The following is a 16,675-nucleotide window of genomic DNA, read 5'->3' as shown; positions in this document are numbered from 1 at the left end:
CCGTTCACCTGGCACCTTGGAGGAACCAGAACTGGCAGGACACTGCAGATCGAGGGAAGGATTTTATATTTTATTTAATGTTTAAAAGGGCCCTGTGGAAGGATTTGAAACAGGGAAGTGAAGTCTGCATTGTGATTTTAAATGCCAGCCTTGCTTCTGCCCAGCCTTGACCAAAATACAGTATGGCTCAGGCCAAGGGTCAGTGTGATAGACAGTCACATATTTATACCTCTTCCCCAGTCTCTGGGCCCCCAGCAGGCAGCAGCTCATCAACTTGCTACCCAGGGAAGCTGATTCCTTGTCATTGCTTCGTTATTTTTACTGACCTTGTCATGAGTGTGGCCAATTCCTGTGCATACAGGGCAGCTGTCTTATAAATACATACCTACAAAGGTAAGCATGGGGTGTGCTTTGTACCTGGGCTCAAGACCTCTTTTAAAGCAAGTTCACTTTGGATTTTATTAGTTTGCTTCCTGAAGCCCCTCTTGGATCTTAGATGGCTGTTCGTGACCATGGTGAAAACTGATGAAGGAGAAGGGCTGGGCTCTGCACAGGCTGGGTCAAGAGGGAGAGCCTGGAGGTTGTGCTCTAGGTTATCCCTCTGTTTCTGTGAGTCAGGAGGATGGGGGAGGACCTGGGCAGGCCTTGGTGATGGTGGGATATGGGAAACAAAGGGGAGAGAGTATTGAGATAGTAGTACAAGATTGGATACATAGATTCCGTAGGCTGAAGGCATTGCTGTAGCTGAGGACAGTGGAGAGACTAGGCCAGGACGTGAAGGAGCAGCTTTGAGGACCATGATAGTGCCAAGTGCCGACAGTGGGAAATCGGGCTTTATTCTTCAGGAAGTGTTTGTTACCCATTGTGTTCATAGTATCTCAGAAGGAACGTCATAGCTCCTGTCTCCCAAGAGCTTATCCTGTAGTAAATTCACTGATGAAGAACAATGGCTATTCTGGTTAAGGGATCACCTAATGGGAGGGGGAAAGGAGAGGAGGGAATACTACGGGTGCCTGTCCTCAGATTGGAGGCTAGCCACCAGCAGGGCCCACAAGGGCAGGCAGTCCGTGTCAGTCATAAGCATGGCCCTAGCCTTGCTGAGCAGGCTCTCTGGGATGCCCATTCAATATGGAAGAGAGTGAATTGAGCAATGGGGTAAGAAGGTCTCAAAGAAGGGACACAGGGATGTGACCTTTGGATTTGACTCAGCAGCCCCTGACCCACTTGGAGTCCAATGGAGAGTTGACCAGGGAGGATTTGGTGACAATAGAGAGAGAAGCAGTGAGAGAGAACCCACATGTACTGATTGCTGTTTGGTAAAGGAACTGTGGGAGAGAACTGGGCAGGGGTGGTTGGTAGTTAGGAAAAGGCTTTCCCTGGAGGGCACTTGGAAGCTATGGTTTCCTTTGAGGGACATGCCCGTAGTTGCCTTAATGGATGGTCATATTTTAATCAGGATAAAAAGTGGTGACCTTTGGAAAGGGGACAAAGGAAATAAAACTTGGGTTCTATAGGCTGGAGATTTTACACCAGGGTCTTTGTTTAATCCTCAGCCTTACCCAGGCCAGCGATACTAAATGACCTCATTTGACTGGGGTTTGCCTGTGGGGCAGAGCAGGAGTTCGGAGAGGTAAGCTCCTGCCTGCTGTTGTCACAGCTAGAAATGCAAAGAACAGGATCCGCTCTGGTATGCTGGGCTGGAGCCCTCTGCTTCCTAGACACCCCTCAGCATCTGGTGAAAGATCAGTGGAATCTGGAATAGAACCAAAAATCATGGGTTACAGAGGTGGAAGGCAAAAATAACTGTGACAGAGTTGTGAAGGGTTAATTATGAATCTAGAGAAGGGATGTCAGTTTTCTGGAAGGAGGAGCCAAACCTTGGAACCTTCATGTCAACAGAAAACCAAGCCAAGGGTTCTCAGGCCGAGGGTGGCTCTCAGGGAGAGAGTCGGCTCAGTTCACATTGGGCCACACATTGTGGCTCTACCTCCTAAGGCTGGTTGTCTGCCAGGTATAAAACCAGTGGAAAGGCTGCCTATCCCACAGCAGAAAGGAAGTGAGATTCTCAGGTGTTGAAAGTTCATTGAAGTTGCTGGTGAAAATGGTAGGAGCCGGAGTGGGGAAAAGATAAGGCAGCTCTTGAAGTCTTCCAGGAAACCGGAGCTCAGCCCAGGAGCCAAACTCACGTTTTAAAAGAGGCCTGCTGTGTTTCACGATGAATCTTTCCAGTCGCTCCAGCAAGCTGGCTGCCTGACCTCCTTCTTGTGGGGTAGCCACGCTGCAGCTCCAGGCTTGGATCGCCTTGCTCCGATGCCCGGCGGAAAGGAAGCCCAGGCCTGGCAGGCAGCCCATTCTGCGTGCGGCAGGTGGGCCTCGGGTGGGCAGGCCCACAGGTGTGGGTGCTCTGCCCTTCTGCTTCCCAGGGAAGCTTCCCCAGGAAAGGCAAGGGGGGATCCTGGAATTTTGGAGCTGCAGAGGGGAGGGCTCACAGCCACCCAGTTTCATTGACCCAGGCAGCAGTTCTGATGTCCACATGCTGCAGCTGCAGAGAGAGTCATTCACTCGATTGAGGCCCAAGTGTGTGAAGCCCAGGGCAAGAACGCTGCCCTGGCAGCTTCCCATCAGCCCTGGGAGGTCACAGTGGCCTCCTTGATCCCTACACCGAGACTCAGGAAGGCAAGGGGCAGCCTGGGTCGTAGCAGATAGTGGCTGAGCTCAGGCTGGAGTCCCAGCTTCCTCAGAGCTGGCCTTGAGCTCTTGGTTAGGGAGGCGTATTAATGGGATACTGATACTGGACTGGGGGAGACAGGAGGAAGCGTTGGAGGAGGAATAATGTAAATGCCATCAAGCTGAAGGCTAGCCACCAGCAAGGGCCCACAAGGGCAGGCTGTATGCCTTCGTGACAGCCGTGCCCTTAGATTTGCTGAGCAGGGTCTTGGGGGTGCTCGTTAGATAGGGAAGGGAGTGAATGAATCAGTGAGGTAAGAAGGGCTTGGAGAAGGTGTTAGCACAAGGATGTGGCCTTTGGATTTGACTCAGCTATCATGTTTTGTAGACAAGTATTCTTTCTTTGGTTGGATGAATGAATCATATTTTCTCTATTTCTTGATTTCAGGGACATTTACATTGTTTCTAGCTTTTTATTACTACAGACAGGGAGGCAGTCACATCTTATTCTTGAAGAACTAGTTCTCTAAGATAAATGCCTGGTGAGTTGTGACGGCTGGGACCTTGGAGGCTACTCCTAGGTAGCAAGCCTTTGGAAGGAGCCTTTCCTTTCATCTTGGAAGTGAAAAAATGAGTGCAGAGTCAAAGGAAATATCTCCTAACCTGTATTTGCAGTTGTGGGGGCTGTGTTGGTGTGTGAGGATGTGACTTCCAGGTCCCTCCAGTTTCACCATTGCTGGGAGCAGGATCCTCCCAGTTAGGGCAGGAGTAAGGTGCTTGCAGGGACTCCATTCTCTTCACACTTGTCTCACTGGCTCTGTTCGCAGATTCAGCTTCCAGAACCCCGAAGGAGGAATGCTGGTGGACGGAGACGAGCCTGGGAGAGGGGTGTTGGGAGAGACTGAACTTTTAACTCTGCTTTTGAGAAGTGAAGCGTTAGCATGTGGGAGCTCAGGAATGTACTTGGAAATGTTTCCAATTTGCTTTTATTGCAAAGCAATATCTGAGGAAAGTGGGAAAGGACCTTGGAACGTGCAACTAATAAATTACCTGCTTTCATTTTTCTGGAGTCACCTTTTAATCCTTGCCCATACATAAGCTATTTTATATGATTGTACCTGTGGTGTAGATTCAGTAACTATCTGCAGTCTTCCTGCTTTTTAGATTAAGCATTCTGTCATAAAAATCTTCATTTTATATCATTTTATGCATATATGTATGAAATGGGTGGATAAACCATGTTATCCCTTCCCATTCCTTGCTTTTGGGAGCATTATATTGTTTCTAGCTTTTTACTATTCACAGTGAGGCAGGCATATTTTTCCTTAATAATTGTTTTTCTAAAATAAATTCCTAGGAGTTGAGATTGTTAGGTTTAATTAAAGTTATGAAGTTGACTAATTGACTTGGAGAAATAATGGCCAACTCTCTTAAAAAGCTGCTTCCCTAGGCATTGTTTTATTGTGAGCCAACTGGCAGTGGGGGTGGGTCCTCTCTGGGGTGGTTGGTGTGGGAAGCATGTCCTCCAGCCAGAGCTGGGGTGGGCAAGGCTGTGCCCAGGGAACCTATGCACCAGTGCCAGGCCCTCCCCGCTTGTCTTCCTGTGGTGGTGGGTTCAGCTTGCTCAGCTCTCATCTTGCCTGCGACACGCCTGTGAAGTTTGTCAGCAGAGCGTGTGGAGCTCCTCTCTCCTCTCTGCTCCTCCCCATCCCGTCCTAGTGACCCCAGAGTTTGGGGGGACTGTTGTTGTTGGTTATCTTTCATCCTTTTTAAGGCTAGCTTTGAAGGGTAACCTCCTTTTCCCCCCTTTCCCAGAGTTTGTTCCTGTGGAAGAGCAGCTTTGATTTGAAGGCTTTAGGAACTAGGAGGTGAAACTGCTCCTTCTCCAAGAGGAAGTGCTCCATTGCTATGGATACCGAATCGACTTATTCTGGATACTCCTACTATTCAAGCCATTCGAAGAAATCTCACAGACCAGGGTATGTAAGCTGTGAATCACTCCACCCTTCCTTGTGGGAAAAGCCTGCAGGTTGGTGGGATTTTCTAGAACCAGTTTTCCAATAGCCCACCTGCAGGGCCAAGGATTGGGGGGCGGTGTGTTTGGGGGGTTCAGTGCACTGGTGTGTGAGAAGCCGAGTTGTTGTAAGAATGGTTGACGTGCTTTGGGAGTAACTACACTGCCAATTTACATTTTATAGCCACCATTAGAGTTGATGACCTTAATTTCTCACAATTGGTTTTAAATTAAAGTTTTCCCTGCAGTGGAGATGTTTTTCATTTCTAAGTACCTCTCATAGAGGTCAGGTCTCCCAAAGCTTTACCAATACTATCAATGAAAGTTAAAGAACAAATGTTAATTTGTTGCATTTGAACCAAAGCTGCTGACTCACAGTCCGTTATGCATCTGTCCTGAAGTGTGCACACAAAGCAGTGTGATGGGCCTGTCGTCTGTCATCTGGTCTCTCTTCAGTGAGCAAGCCTGATTCGGAAATGCTGTCTTGGATGTTGGGGCTGCATTCCTCCGCTCTGCAGATTGAACGGGCCTGCGCCCTCACTCGTAGGCCCTAATGACCTTGTGCATTCTGATCTCAGCATGCTTGCCCAGTAGAGGAATGAATCCACAGATAACTGAATAAGTAGCTGGTACTGTGCTGGGTGACAGCGTAGCTGATGAGATTGTGCTGCCGCTTAGTCGAGTCTCATGTGTGCACTGTGTCCTGGGTCCCCTCTTTACAGGGCTGGAGAGGGGTGAATGACATTGTGCATGTACAACATTTAACTCATCACAAGGTAGGAGGTCAGTAACTGGTAGTTGTGTTAATGCTATTTTAACAGCATTGGTATTTCAGTACCTACAACTGACCCCAGTGGGAAGGTCCACCAGTGGCCACAGCTGTGTGCCGGTGTGGAAATACAAGTGAGGACCATGTGTTTCCCTCACAGAGCAGTTCCCCATGCACACAGCTCCATGCAGATAAGATTTTGGTGACACTGCAGTAAGATGTGCATATCTAATTTACTGCGCCGTATGAATGTGCACATAGAAAGGTCTAGTATGATTCCCTGCTGCCAAGAGTACTCACAGTGTGTGGAATGAGAGAATATAATGGAAAGATTTCCAAAGATTTGATGATACCAAAAAAAATGTGAATGAGACCACATAACTTAACAAATGAGAGATGGCTTCGTGGTTAAGGTGCTTGTCTATGAAGCCCAAGAACTCATGTTCAAATCTCCAGGTCCCACGTAAGCCAGACACACAGTGACGCAAGTACACAATGTCACACCTGCGCACAAGAGGGTACATGCATCTGGAGTTTGCAGTGGTTGAAGGCTTTGGTGTGCTCATTCTTTTTCTCTTTCTATGCCTCTTTTTCTTTCTATCTTTCTCTTTCTCTATCTCTCTCAGATAAATAAATAAAAATATTGGGCTAGAGATATGGCATAGTGGTTAAGGCACTTGCCTGCAAAGCCAAAGGACTCAGATTCAATTGACCAGGACCCATGTAAGCCAGGCCTGCATCTGGAGTTTGTTTGCAGAGTGGAGGCCTTGACACACCCATTCTCATTCTCTCCCTCTCTCTTTGTGCCTCTTTCTTTCAATCTCAAATAAATAAAATAAAATATTAAAAATTAAAGATAAATTTAAAAAATGAGATTCAGGGCATGGTGGCATATGCCTTTAATCTCAGAACTCAGGAGGAAGAGAAAGGAGGATTGCCATGAGTTCAAGGCCACCCTCAGACATAGTATCAGTTTGGGCCAGAATGAAACCCTACCTTGAAAAGCAAACAAAAAATCCACAAAACTATACTTTTGGGGTTAGAGAGATGGCTCAGCAGTTAAGGCACTTGTCTGTGAAGCATCAGGACCCAAGTTTAGTTCTCAAGGACCCACATAAAGCCAGATGCACAAGGTGTTACATGCATCTGGAGTTCATTTGCAATGGCTGGAGGCCCTGGCTTGTCCATTCTTTCTGTTTATCTTCCTCTCTCTCTCTCTCTCTCTCTCTCTCTTGAACAAATAAATAAAATAACATTAAAAAATGAGATTCAAAACTTTGTACATTATGATAGTTGTATATATATATATATATGACTAAGATGAATGTTAACATATTGCCAATGCCTGTCTCTGAGTATAGGATTATAGGTAGAACTTTCTTAAAAGCTTTCACTGTGTTATAAGTTTTCATGCATTGCACTTATAAGCACACACATTCAGCTCCCTGCGCTGGAGCCCAGATTACTTCACCAGTATGGACTGGCAGCAGAATGCCCTTGGTTGGTCACTCAGCCTCCCACTGGGGTCAGTTGTAGGCACTGAAATACCAATGCTGTTAAAATACCGTAAACACAGCTACCTGCTAGTGACCTCCTACTATTTGGTGAGTTAAACGTTTTACGTGCATAACCTGCGCCGAGACTGGTTGGGGAGCCTGTAGTGACAAGCCAGAGTCCAGATTCTGAGAAAGCCATGACTCCTGCTGATTTAAAACTGGTCACAGATTTCAGCCCGTGGGTGAGCTTATCAGACTTGTTATAAAATGCCAGAAACAGGTATTTCAAATGCCAACTTTTTGGATCTAACTGGGAAAAGCAACTTGTTTATCACCCTGCCAGGTTCCTGCTCCATACTACAGTGGCGGAAGTAGAATTTGGGGTTCTTTTGTAGCATGAGGGTCACAGTCGGGGAGTATGGCTTGCAGGGCTCTTGAGTAGGAGCCAGTGCTAGTCCCTCGGCTACACTTGCTCCCTGACTTTATGCTTTGGGGCCCACCGCTCACTGCTGGCTGCTGCTTCCCTAGGCCTTTTGGGGATCCAGATGTGGATACAGCAGTGCTGTTGTGGGAACTTGAGGAGACTGTAACTTTCAATTAAAACAGCATGCAGAATTCTTAGTGCTTTCTTGGGCCCATCTGGAAAGTACTTGGCAAATGTCAGTGCATACTGAGACTTTTAATCAGTTAATCAAGGAATGTTTCTGAATGCCCACTCTGAGGGAAACTGGGGGGCTGAGGCTTCTGGTCAGCTGGTCAGGGGATGTTGCTGAATGCTGACTCTGAGGGGAGCTGAGTGAGCACTAGAGATCGGTAGGAATACTGGTGGCCTTTTATAAAACAGCCCCTGCCCAGGCTTGCGGTGAATTGTCGGAGGGAAAGCCATGTAGGGCACTGGGACTGTGAGGAGAAGATGGTGGTACACGCAGACAGAGGGCACGAGGAGTGTTCTGCCAGGGCAGAGACAACGTTCACGTCCTGAAGTGGTGGGGTGAGGAGTAACACACTGTTTTACAGATGACGAGCCTGAGACATGGTGAGCAATGGTTGCCTGAGGTTAATCGGGCTCTTTCACAGCTTTCAGACTTGTTGGTCCTTAGGAAGGAAAAGGAAAGGGTGACTGCAACTAATGTACTAAGATGGCCCTATTCAGAGGACTGCTCCAGCAGTGGAGGATTCAGATGCTGCTTTGGAGCGAGTATGCCCAGCGCCCAGGCCCACCCACCCACCCATCAGGTTGGAGAGGAAGCCATCGGCCAGGCACAGCACTCCACAGAGAGGGCAGGGGCTGGTGGCGGGTGGTGGAAGAGGAGGAGAGGGAGGTGAACCAGCACAACAGCTTTCCCCAAATAGAAACAGACCAACAGCAGGACAGGACAAAGTAGTCTTCCCAGGAAATGCTGGCTGTAGGTGGGCCTCTCAGGAGTTCTGGCTGGGGTGGGGGTTTAGTAAGGAACCCCTCGGGGCTTAGCTGCAGGGCTGCTGAAGTAGATGCTTTAGGTAGACTCGGAAGTGCCTCCTACATGCTGCCACTTGCTGTCCCCGCCCTGCCATGCGTGTGTTCACATACATGCACAAATACGCGTGTCTTCAACTGTGGGCCGGCAAGGCATGGAGACAGGTTCAGAGATAGAGCTGCGGATTATGCGGGTGACACAGCTGCCCAGCAAAGCCACTCAGGTGACGCTGACTGCCTAGGCAGAGCAGGAGAGACACAGTGCGAGGAGCAGCCGGCTCGCTGGCTTATTCCCCTGTCCTCCTAGTTCTCTGCTCGTGGACACACCTTCATCGTTGAGGAACCCTCCTACAGCACTCTTGGCGACAGCGTACATCCCTTGGTGTTACAGAATGTGGAGCTATGGGCATGAGGATTGGGGTACAGTATAGCGAGGTGCTCCTACTGGGGCTTGTAGGTTTGCAAAGCACTGGGTGGATGGCAATATTTTTCTTGAACATCACTTTTAAGTCCTGGCTTGGCTCAGACCTCCCTGGAGCAGTGAATTCCCTGGGATGTCTGTCCACACTGTGTGGGTTTTGCTCCCTCGACAGCAAGACCAGTGCAGGGAGCTGCTCTGCTCCAGCACTGAGACGATGCGTCCTGCTGGGCCTTGCTGTTCTGGGCAACTCAGTTGGAAGTGCGTGTTGCTGTCGTCCATGTAACACGGCTGTAATAATAAAAGCACTGTGCATTTTAGCACCACATAGCCCAGCGCCACTCAGGGCTCCCGCAACGGAACCCCCTCAGGCATTTCACACTTTGGCAGACTTCTAAGCAGGTGGGTGGGTGGGGAGAATCTTGGGGAGCACTTCTGATACCACCTGCGTCCTGACCACCTGGGGTGCTGGGGGGAATGTAGATTTCTGCTGTCTCTCTTTTAGACGGAGTCTTTGAGGATCTGGCCAACCAATCTCTGCAACCCGCCCCCCCCCCCATTTGTCTGCTCTGGTTCTGGGTTTCAGGTGCTGAAGAATGAAGCTTCCCGTAGGCTACCAGATAAACAATAGAAAAGGTTCTTGTCTGGTGTACCTGGGTTATCAGAGTGTTGAGACCGGTTGTTCCCAGCTGGGTGCTCTTGGGTCCTCTTAGGAGCCAGGCTTGTCAAGGGGTGGGGAGCTTTGGCAGGCTCCAGCCCTGTTTGGTTCCCACCTGCTTTCTGCCCTAGTGGTATTCAGGAACCAACAGGTGGCTCGCACTGAAAGATTTTAATTTAAAGTAGAATCTTTCTACCATCACAGGATGTGACCTGTGTGACTTGTCAATAGAGAGACGCTTAGGTAAGCATGTGACTTGGCTGACGGCCGACAGAGCGATAAATGGGAGAGCAGTCAAGGAAAGAAGAATGGAGGTGGGTAGGTCGGGGGCTCTACGTGGGTTCTACATGGGTTCTAGTAGAGTAGCCTGTCTAGCGCTAGTTCTGGTCAAGCACGAGGGACTCTGCGCAGTGACCGCTGTTTCTCACTGGGAGCGTTTTGGACGGTGCTCGTGTTGAGCCTGTCAGTGTCAGCACTTAGCTTTGCCCGGGCAAGGCCACAGCTTAACCGTGACTCACAGTAGTGACTCCACAGTGTGCTCCATAGTTCCAGGAGTTTGACAGTGTGAGGGTGTAAGGACGAGTATTACTTATTCCATAAACTCTCCCAAACTGAGACTGCTTAGGAGGAGGAAGGAAACCAGCAGGAATGGGACAGGGAACAAGAGAGGATAATGAATGGCGGAGGTGAGCAAAGTACCTGAAACTGTCAAGGTGAAACCTATTATTTTGTATAATTAATACATGCTAACTTAAACAGTCTCCTAATCGTTTGTCAAAACAGTGTAATGTAGTGGCTTTGAATGGAGATGGTGGCAACAGGTTGGCTTCAGTTCCTGTTCTACCACTTGCCTTCTTCAACTGTCCAGTGGGAACAGCAGTGCTGCCCTCATGGGGTACTGTTAGGAGTGAAGGGCACTCACATAGTCAAGCACTGGGAAGGGTGATGTTAGATACAGCTGGGTGAGATTCTCTGCGTATTCCATTGTTTCCCTAGTTTCTTGGTTAAATCAAAGCATGCAGCTGACCAGATCTCTTCCCCCCTTACACATGCATACACAATCTCTCTCTCTTTACATATACATATACATATATGTATATATATGTACATATGTATATATTTATTTGAGAGAGAGAGAAAGAAGCACCCACACACACACATACATATGGGGGGAGAAAATGGGCATGTCAGGGCCTCTAGCCACTGCATACACGCATGCAACCCCTTATGCATATGGCTTATGTGGGTATTGGGGAATTGAACCTGGTCATTAGGCTTTGCAGGCGAGAGCCTTAACTGCTGAGTCATCTCTCCAGCCCTGAGCACACCTCTTTCTAGTTATGCTATAGACATTGAACTATTGTCACTGAAAAATTCTCCACCATGGGACCCCACTCCTTGGCTCACTTACTCATCTTCTTTGGAAGATGTTGCCAAGTTAAAGGTCTAACCAGAAATCCGTGTGTGGTGGGACAGGGCTTGGTGGTGTCCTGGTAGCTCTACACATGTCATACCTGCCTCCAAGTAAAAGTGTGTCACAAAGCCCAGACACAATTCCTTCCACTGGCTAATAGTTAAGAACAACAGTAATGGCCACACGATTGGGCACTCAGTCCACACCCCTGTAGTGAGCACATGTGCCTTATTGATGTGGCATCATCATGGTCTCCATTTCCTATGTAGGGAAACTAAGCTTCAGAGGATAGGTCACATGTGCAAGGTTGTTCATCTGATGGACAAATCCAGATCAAATCATTTGTCTTCAAAATGTGCATGTGAAACAGGGACCTTGGGGATGTGGGCAGGTGGTTGCTGGGAAAGAGGACTGAGGTCAAGTGGCCTGAGGGACAGAAAGCCAAGGGATCATGCTGATTTCAGTTGGTCACTATAGTGCTGCTTTCCTGTAGGTTGTGACCTCTGAGCTTGGTCTCAGGGACTGATTCTTTACCACTGGGCTTGGCCACCTGGGCTGATTACTTTTGTAATTTCAACACTTATCCATAGCAGGGTGTCCTCTTCTCACTGTCTGGGCAAGACCACCCTGAAAGTTCATCTGGGGTGAAAGTGTGTGCCAGCATGCTTTTCTTTGGAGACCTGAGACCCACATCCCACTTCATGTCCCTTGGTGTCATTTGTCCATGCATGCTTTGTTCCTCTGCGGGTGTCTTTGCACTAGCTAGAACCAATGGGAGTGACGTTTTATTTCAAATTTGTGAGAAGAAAAAGCAAGTGATTCTCTGTCCTGGTTTAAAATTTCCTTTGTTCCCATATAAACGTGTAGGGCAACAATATGTCCCAGATTTCTCTCTCTCTCTCTCTTTTTTTTTTTTTGGCCAGATTGAAGCTTAGATGTGATACATTGTTGTCCCAATGAAACTCATCCCTGGAAAATTAGCTCATATAAATGATAACCAAGTCAACTGAATAATTACTACAATAAAATATCTTAGCTATAAAAATTCTAAAATTAAAAAAATGTGATCACTTTTGGTAGAGGAGTGACAGCCTTTGTTTTGGGTTTTGGAATGGTGGAGTGAAAATACTAAGTAGGGAGTTAAAGATCAGTTTGCTGCTAGCAGACTGTGGGGCTGGATAAGTATTAATGTTCATTCACTCTTATGTGTATATGGTATAGATACAGAATTTTCCTATATTCAAAATGAAGTTTATATTTTGGTAAAGTAATTGATATGGCATACCTACATTACATGCTTGTATAAAAATATCCTATGTGACTCAGTACCATGTACCATGAATACACACAATGATTTTTTTTTTAATGGCACAAATTTGATATCTGATTAACTTCACCTCATACCCTCCCCCCGCCCCAGGGAGAGAACAAGGGAGAGACACAAATCACCCCGGAATAAAGATGGCAGAGGGTCCGAAAAGTCTGTCACCATTCAAGCTCCCACTGGAGAGCCCCTGTTGGCAAATGACTCTGCTCGGACAGAGGAAGTTCAGGTAAGCCTCAAAGGCGCCTGCAAGCACGCTGCTGCTGGCTGCCACGGCCGGCGGCCCTCTATAAATGTTTTCCTAGCTCTTGTTGCACTAGGTTCTCTTGGGTTCTTATCTTTGTTTTTCTAGCATGTTAATGAGTTTATCTATGCCCTGTGGTTTCTTGTTGGTCTAAGGACAGCCTGCCCAGCCATTGGGTAGGCTTGGGGGTCCTTCTGAAATGTGATTGGTTGGCCTGCTTTAAATGAAGTTGAAAAGAAGCTAGCTTAGCTGATGACAGGTCAGGAAAGGGAAAAATTAAAGACTAGAGTCTCAGGAGATTCATTCCAAAATGGAGTAGAAAGAAGGAGACTCTGTAAAGTAATGTTTCACATTAACATGAAGAGGCAGCCCAGAACTTACATAGATGAAATAAGTCAAGAGCTTGACATTAGATGACTGGTATGGAATGAACCGAATGAGATACCTAGTGACTTAAAGAGAAAGAGAAAAGTACATCTAGCACACTTTGGGATTTTGGGGTGCCTCAGTGTCAAGACCATGTTATGAAGTGAAAGACCTAGGGCAAGCTGGGGAATATGTTTCCTCGGTCAAGGGATCGTAGACCTTCAGTTGCAGCCACTTAGGAATGCAGGAGCCCAGTGCATTGCATTGAGTAATTGAGGCTTGAGTGATTAAGAAAAGCTGGTGTTAGAACTTTATGTGATGCCACTCAGTTTAAAAATACTGGTACTTTATCACTTTTTATAAAACATTGTGTGGGTTCTTCTTTGAGTCTCAACTGTCTGGCAGCCTAGCTGATTTAAATAAACATTTGAGCTATATTCAGAAGCATGTTTGTACATTGTACATCTCCTGAAATATTTCAGGCCCAGCCTTGCCTCACATAAACAAAATAATTCATGTATACACAGCTGTAAAGATACAGGGATGTAGATAAGCATATATCTGTATGCACCTGTGAGTACACACAGATGTACATTTGTAATAAATAGACTGAAACTGCTACCTCAGAAGAAATTGGTGCTCTTGACACAAAACAGTGCTTGCAGACTAAATGTGGGACTTGCTCAGCAGTGAAGACATTGCTTTAATATTGTTCTTACTACTTGCTTTGGTTCTGGGAGGATGGATAGATAGCTAGATGAGTGGATGGGGAAACCAGTCCTAGGACTGGATCACCTTTAAGGGCTTCAAGGCTCAACTTCCTCCTAGAAACAGATTCAGAGATGCTGGTGGTCCATGGTGAAGGATTCAGAGGTGCTAGTGGTCCATGGTGAAAGATTCATAGATCTGATGGTCCACGGTGAAAGATTCAGTGATGCTGGTGGTCCATGGTGAAGGATCCAGAAACGCTGATGGTTCACAGTGAAATATTCAGAGATGTTGCTGGTCCATGGTGAAGGATTCAGAGATGCTGTTGGTCCATGGTGAAAGATTCATAGATCTGATGGTCCACAGTGAAGGCTTCAGAGATGCTGCTGGTCCATGGTGAAAGATTCAGCAATGCAGGTGGTCCATGGTGAAGGATCCAGAAACGCTGATGGTCCACAGTGAAATATTCAGAGATGCTGCTGGTCCATGGTGAAAGATTCAGAGATGCTGGTGGTCCATGGTGAAATATTCAGAGAAGCTGGTGGTCCGCAGTGAAGGCATTGCTTTCTTTACAGTTTCTCTATACCTTGTGCTCACTGGAAAGCTGTTGATGTTCACAATAGGATGCTGTGGGAAGAGTATTTGGAGGTGTGTTTCTCAGTTACTTTGTTACCTTGGGCAGTCACACCTTTACTGGCCTCAGTTTTTTTTTTTATTTTACTTTATTTTGCATGTATATGTGAGTGTGTAGCATTTGTATATGGTATGGTGTGTGTGGTAGGTGGTGTGCAGTACATACACGTGAGTTTATAGCTGTGTGTGCCATGTGCACGCATGCGGAGGCCAGAGGAGAACGTTGGGTGTCCTCTCTTATCACTCATTGATGGACTTCCTTGATGTACTTTCTTTCCCTCACTCCAGAGCTCTGTCTGTGAGTCCCAGCAGTTCTCCTGTCTCCCCCTCCCCCAACCATGCATGGAGGTACAAATGTGCATGGCCATGCCCAGCTCTTACATGGCTTCTGGACAGACTGTGGCCCAAGAGGACCTCATGCTTAAGCAGCAAGGGCTCTTAACTGCTGAGCCTTCTCCCCAGTCTGGCCTGCCTTTAGCTTCATCAAAATGTAGGGAATTGGATTACAGAAGTTCAGATCCTTCCCCCGCCCCACAAAGATCTCAAGATTGAGAGACCCCTTTGTCCATCTGGACTCTTTAGGCAGATTCTTGGCCATTCTGTAAGTGGACAGGGATTTAGTTGGCAACTCTTTAGCAGGAAAGTGAATGAGCACCTGAGTCAAGGTGCAGTAGACAGCAGAGTGACCACACGGCCCTGGGATGAGTTACTTCTGCACGGACTAATCATTGCAGGCTAACCCCTGCAACCCTAGAACCCAGCGATTGTCTTTACAAAGCAGGTGATTTTCTGTAGCCTCTAAGCTGACTTTATATTAAAGAATGTCATATGTCTGAATTTATGGCTTTTTCTCTTGCTAATGTAGTTCTTTTTTTTTTTAATTTTTATTAACATTTTCCATGATTATAAAATATATCCCATGGTAATTCCCTCCCTCTTGCTAATGTAGTTCTTAAAAAACAAAACAAAAAACCAAAATTTGCACACAGAAATTAAACTGATCTTAGGTACACACTTTGACACATTTCAACAGATAAATAATCCCATCTAACCCACACCCCTCACCACATTAAAAAGTTTTAGGCTGTTCATAGTTAATCTCTGCCCCTGCCCCCACCTCTCCAAGGCAACCACTGTTTTGATTTCTATCTCTGCACATTGGTTTTGCCTGCTTTAGAATGTAATATAATTGGAATCATATGATTTTTCTCTATTCAGCATTATAACTTTAACATTTATTCATGTTTTCATGTGTTGCAACAGTTCATTTTTTATTCTTTTTGCTGATTCACATTGCATAGGATTTACCACAGTTAACTATTCTGGTGGGTGGGTATTTGGGGTGTACCCATTTTGGCTGGTATGAATTAGGCTGTCAACATTCTTACAAAAATATTTTGTAGATATATATTGTAATTAATTTTAGAGAAAATCTGGGAGTAGACTTTCTCGGCCATATAGTTAAGTGTATAGTGAAATTGCAGTGAAACTGCCAGGCCAGGTTTCTAGAGGTGTTATGTCCTCCTCCACCTCCTCCAGCATGCCGGCTGCTTCTGGAATGCCTGTCACCATTTCTGTCACGGCTCTATGAGGCTACGGCTTAAGTTGAAGGCCTTGTGTTCAGAGGTGGAAACCTTTACTAGCCCTGGTCACCATGGCTCACGCATCTCATATGCCATGGCCGCCTTTTATTACTAAATTAGAGTTTGTTCAGTTAGGAGAGATCTGTGTCACTGGTAGGACTATTAAGTTAAAGTCCATTTCTTGTTAGTTGATGTCCTCATTTCACCCATCCTGCTGCTATATCTGAGTTAAATTATACACGTAAATTCTGAGGCAGAATCTTGGCAGTGGGCAGTGCTGGAGAAGCGGCTTGGCAGCTGAAGGCACTTGCTTCCAGAGCCTGACAACCTAGCTTCAGTTCCCCAGGACCAGCGCCGAGCCGGGATCACCAAGCAGCACCTGCAGCGGCAGTTCATTTGCAGCAGCAAGAAGTCCTGGTGTGCTTATTTCTCTGTCGTAAATAAAAATACAGTTTTTAAAAATCTTTCTGAACCCCACATGGTCTTCCTATGCTTCCTCGCCCTGTTGTGCTTTGGAATAGAGTCCTAGTTGCCAATGAAACAGCAGAAGTGTTTGAAATCCTAGCAACCAGATCTTGTTAGAGGAATAGATTTTTGCCCCACTAGCAACTACCTAGAAAAAGTGGGGGGAGGGACAGGAGGGCTTAAATATATAATAATCCTGGCTACTTCTCTGGCTTTGATGTTTGCTTTGTCATGAAAACATCTTTTAGAAAAAAAAAAATTTTGAGCTATTCTGCCCATAGGAAAAGTTTTGAATTTGCATAGCTTGGTCTGTGAGAAGTACTGGGAAAGAGTGCTTGAGGCTGCTACTTACGAGGCTCTTACAAACTCAGAGAGGCTGTAGGAGGGCTTGGATTGCTATCATGATTAAGTTCCCCGTTTTAAAAATTTATTTCGTTGGAGAGAGCAGTGGGGCGGAGGG

General features: G+C 46.6%; 1 protein-coding gene across 3 annotated transcripts in view; it reads left to right on the top strand.

Annotated features, from left to right (window-relative positions):
• Positions 1-16,675, top strand: part of Vangl1 (VANGL planar cell polarity protein 1) — a 48,685-nt gene that overhangs the window by 5,189 nt on the left and 26,821 nt on the right. For all 3 annotated transcript variants that reach the window (XM_045138374.1, XM_045138373.1, XM_045138375.1), the window contains exons 2-3: positions 4,483-4,646; positions 12,313-12,445. In XM_045138374.1, coding sequence (XP_044994309.1) covers positions 4,576-4,646; positions 12,313-12,445 — 204 coding nt within the window. In that variant the 5' untranslated portion in view covers positions 4,483-4,575. The remainder of the gene's footprint in view (positions 1-4,482; positions 4,647-12,312; positions 12,446-16,675) is intronic.

The sequence above is a fragment of the Jaculus jaculus genome, chromosome 19 (genome assembly GCF_020740685.1).
Source record: "Jaculus jaculus isolate mJacJac1 chromosome 19, mJacJac1.mat.Y.cur, whole genome shotgun sequence".
Lineage (NCBI taxonomy): Eukaryota > Metazoa > Chordata > Mammalia > Rodentia > Dipodidae > Jaculus > Jaculus jaculus.
This window is presented reverse-complemented; position numbering and strand designations above follow the sequence as displayed.